Here is a 4583-nt window from a genome sequence, read left to right on the forward strand (position 1 = left end):
GGTTCCAGCCAGGCTACTGCATTACATTTAACTGTGATGTCTTCTTAGGTTTTCCTTGGCCGTGGCAGTTTTTTATACTGTCCCTTGTTTCTGATATCCTTGACAGCTTTGAGGGATACTGGCCAGGTATTTGGTAAATATTCCTCTATAGGGATGTGTCCAATGTTTTTACCATCACACTGGGATTACGCATGCTGGTGTTATCATATCAACCTATTTAGGAACTTGGATTACCACTGTTGATGTTATTCTTGATCACCTAAGTTAGTGTTTGTCAGGTTTCTCCACTGGAAAGTGGAGAAAGTGACTCTTTTCCCCCCTCCCATGCCCGCCTCTTTGGAAGGAAGTCGCTGTGCATAGCCCACACTTAGAGAATGAGGACTTCTGCTCCACCTCCTTGAGGATGGAGTATCTACATAAATTATTTGGAATTCTTCTGCAGGGGAGCTGAGTTTCTTCTTTCCCCTTTATTAATTTGTGCAGTCATTTATATAAGTTTTGACTCTCAGATATATATTTTTTTTATACTTTGGATTGCCATGCAACACTATTTTGAGGTGGAAATTGTCCCAGTGTTGGACATTGGTAGCTCTTTCACTGGGCTCCCGTGTCCCTTTGATACACTCCCATTGTTGTGGATTTTTTTGTTTTGTTTTTAGCACTTCCTTACTTTCTGGCACTGCGAGATGTGCCAGGCTTATCATGTATATTTCCTTCCTCAGTCCTAGAATTGGGCTTTTCTCCAGGGAACCTGGTTCCTTTTCTTGAAGAATGGTATTAGAAACCAGGATCTCGGCCCCAGTGCTGCTGGGGTTTTGTAGCTTGGAGGCCCCTTTAGCTGACAGAGCGAGGGAATATATGTGCGAACACGAACCTGTGCGTATACACACATGTATAAACATATCTGTACGTAACTGCCGTATCTCTATTACGTGAAACACGAGTTCATACCGACATTCCATCCATCACCACATAAATCATTCTAACCACCTCCCCTTTGCTAATCTGCAAACTGCTACTCCCATGCTAAGAAGCCTGGCCCTCACCATCTGCTCCCTGTTTACTTGACTCGTTTAAACCCATTATACATGATTTCAGAATCGTTACCCTGTGCTCCCAGGGAAAACAACATTCCCAACTACAGCAGTGATTGTGCATGTTTGTTTGCCATTAGTTTTATAGACCCCACTCATTTTCCAAGTTACTTAGGTCTGCACCCCCGCCCCCTCCCAGTATGTTTCACAAATTTGTAACATGGTTAGATTGTTTGGTCACATTCTGCATTCTATCTTGCGATTCCCCTGACCTACATGATTTTTAAAAATCTGTAGATGTCAGGGTTCACTTTTTGTGCTCTAAAGTTCAATGGATTTTGACAAGTCAATAATGTTATGTATCCACAATTGCACTCTCATATAGAATAATTTTCATAGCTCTAAAAATCCCTGTGCTTCACCTACTCAACGCTCTCCCTTTCCCTTGAGCCCCAGTTTACCATTGATCTTTTTACTGTCTCTATAGTTTTGCCTCTTTCAGAATGTCATATAGTTGGAATCATACATTAGGTAACCTTTTTAGACTGGCTCCTTTCACTTAGCAATATGCATTCAAGGTTCCTCCATGTCCGTCTATGGCTTAATTCATTTTTTAAATCTCTGAATAAAAGTCCATTGGATAGATGTTCCACAGTTTGTTTACCCATTACCTTTTGAAGGGCATCTCCAGTTTCTGACAGTTATGCCTCAAGCTACTCTAAATGCATGCATGTTTTTGTGTTGACATAATTATTCATAGTAGTTGGGTAAATACCAAGGTGCATGCTTAGCTGGATCATATGGTGATATTACGTTCAGCTTTATAAGAAATTGCCAAGCTGTCTTCCAAAGTGGCTGGACCCTTTGGCGTTCCCATCAACAATGAATGAGAGTGCCCGTTGCTCTGCATCCTCGTCAGCAACTGGTATTGTCAGGTTTTAAGTTTTAGCTATTTTAATAGGTATGTAGTGATATCTCATTTTAATTTGCTGTTCCCTCATGACAAATGATGTAGAGCACCTTTTCACATGCTTCTTTGCCAGGTGTATTTGTCTTCGGTGAAGTATCTAATTTGGATCTTTTCCCCAATTTCAAATTGTGCTGTTTGTTTTCTTACTGTTGAGTGTTATGAGATTTTGGGATATTTCAGATACAAGTCTTTTTCAAATGTGTGTTTTTCAAAGATTTTCTCCCAGTCTGTGGCTTGTAATTTTTTTAAATGTTTATTTAGTTTTGAGAGAGAGAGAGGGCAAGTAGGGAAGGGGCAAGGAAAGACAGAGACAGAGGATCCAAAGCAGGCTCTGCACTGAAAGCAGCAAGCCCGAGCCCAATGCTGGGCTCGAACTCACCAACCGTGAGATCATGACCTGAGCTGAAGTCGGACGCTCAACTGACTGAGCCACCCAGGTGCCCCTGTGGTTTGTCTTTTCATTCTTGTAAAAGTGTCTATCACAGTGAAGTTTTTAATGTTAAGAAAGNTTTTGGGATATTTCAGATACATTTCTTTTACAGATGTGTGTTTTTCAAAGATTTTCTCCCAGTCTGTGGCTTGTAATTTTTTTAAATGTTTATTTAGTTTTGAGAGAGAGAGAGGGCAAGTAGGGAAGGGGCAAGGAAAGACAGAGACAGAGGATCCAAAGCAGGCTCTGCACTGAAAGCAGCAAGCCCGAGCCCAATGCTGGGCTCGAACTCACCAACCGTGAGATCATGACCTGAGCTGAAGTCGGACGCTCAACTGACTGAGCCACCCAGGTGCCCCTGTGGTTTGTCTTTTCATTCTTGTAAAAGTGTCTATCACAGTGAAGTTTTTAATGTTAAGAAAGTCCAACTTACCAGATTTCTTTTATGAATCTTCCTTTTGGTTTTGAATTTAAAAGCTCATTTCCAAATCCAAGGTCATTTAGATTTTCTCCCACGTTTTCTTATAGAAATGTTATTGTTTTTCATTTTATATTTAGGCCTGTTATCCATTTTGAGTTAATTTTTGTGAAAGATAGAAGATCTGTCTAGGTTCATTTCCCCCCCACACACGGATAGCTAATTGTTCCAACACAATTTGCTGAGAAAACTATGCTTTCTCCCTTGAGTTGCCTTTGTTCTTTTGTCAAAAATCAGTTAAGTACACGTGCTGGTCTATTTCTGGCTTGTCTACTCTGTTCCATTCATCTACATGCGTACTCTTTTCTCAATACTGTACTGTCTTGATGACTATAGCTTTCCACTAAGTCTTGAAATTGGGTAGTGTGAGTCCTCCATATTTGTTCTTATTTTTCAGTATTGTGTTGGCTATTCAGGGTTTGTCATCTTTCCCTATAATCTTTACAGCCAGTTTGCCAAAAACTGCAAAATAACTTGCTGAGATTTTGATTTGGGATTGCTTTGAATAGATCATGTTGGACAGAATTGATATTTTAATAATATTGAATCTTCCAATTTGTGAACATGGAATATCTATTTACATAGATCTTGTGGTTTTCCACATAGAGATCCTGTACATATTTCATTTATGATTTATATGTATTTATATATATGATTTATATGTAGTTCATTATTTTGGTGCTGTTGCAAATGGTCTTGCTTTTTAAAGTTCATATTCCAATATTAATCATTGGTATTAGGAAAGCAGTTGACTTTTATGTAGTAACCTTATATCTTACTCCTTGTTATCATCATTTTTAAAATTTGAGAATGAATTTTGAATGTTTTCATATGCATTTTTGTTATATATTGAGACAATCATATTTTTCTTCGTCTATCTATTGAAGTGGCAAATTATAAGAATAGATTTTTTTTTAATTTTTAAAATTTTAATACAGTTCAAATCAGTGTGCCGGGTTCATTTCAGCTCCTTTACTGCCAAACCTGGGGGCAGCGACTGCTTCAGTTTCTCTGCCTTCTCCTTGTCTGTGATGACCAGCGTGTAAAGGTACCTGCTGCAGCGGACTTTAAACTTCACGTTATCCTTGTTTTTCTTGATCTTGACGGACTTGGCATCCTTTCGCCGGGCCGTGAGCAGAAAATCCTTGATTTCTTCAATTTTGCGAGGCATGGTTACGAGGGGCGCAGGCGAGCGCGCGGCCGGCACGGCAAACAGTAAGAAGAGAGGCCGGAAAAGCAAGAATAGATTTTTAAATGTTGACTCATCTTTGCATTCATGGGATGCAGCAAGTATCCATTCAAAATAACAGCCTGTTAGGATTTTTGTTTTTTACAATTTTTTTAATGTTAACCCTGCTTTTATGATAATTTCTCAAACCACAGGTTCACTAGTAAGACTAAAATTCTGCTAAAAGTTGGATTTATTTCTTCCAAGGTTATTAAGGTCACTGTCCTCCTTCTCTGCCGTAACTTATATACCTTTCTTTTTCCAGGCAAACATTTTATAATGTAACTTCATCCATACAAAAATATATTGGACACTTACATAAGATGAAACTTAGTAAAAGGCATGTTTGTAAATTTATCATCAAACTTAAAAATGAGAGTATTACCAATACTATTATATCCACCTTTTCTGTTATGTTTAGCAATTTTTTTTGTCCTCCTTTA

The 4583-nt window shown here is 38.7% G+C and overlaps 1 protein-coding gene across 1 annotated transcript; it reads right to left on the bottom strand.

Annotated features, from left to right (window-relative positions):
* Positions 1-3819: 3819 nt before the first annotated feature.
* LOC144239948 (large ribosomal subunit protein eL38) lies at positions 3820-4143 on the bottom strand. Its single transcript, XM_077774183.1, has one exon. It carries the CDS (start codon positions 4081-4083, stop codon positions 3871-3873), a length of 213 nt encoding a protein of 70 aa, XP_077630309.1. The 5' UTR covers positions 4084-4143; the 3' UTR covers positions 3820-3870.
* Between the last annotated feature and the right edge of the window lie 440 nt (positions 4144-4583).

This window comes from Crocuta crocuta, unplaced genomic scaffold (assembly GCF_008692635.1).
Source record: "Crocuta crocuta isolate KB4526 unplaced genomic scaffold, BGI_CrCroc_1.0 scaffold241, whole genome shotgun sequence".
NCBI lineage: Eukaryota > Metazoa > Chordata > Mammalia > Carnivora > Hyaenidae > Crocuta > Crocuta crocuta.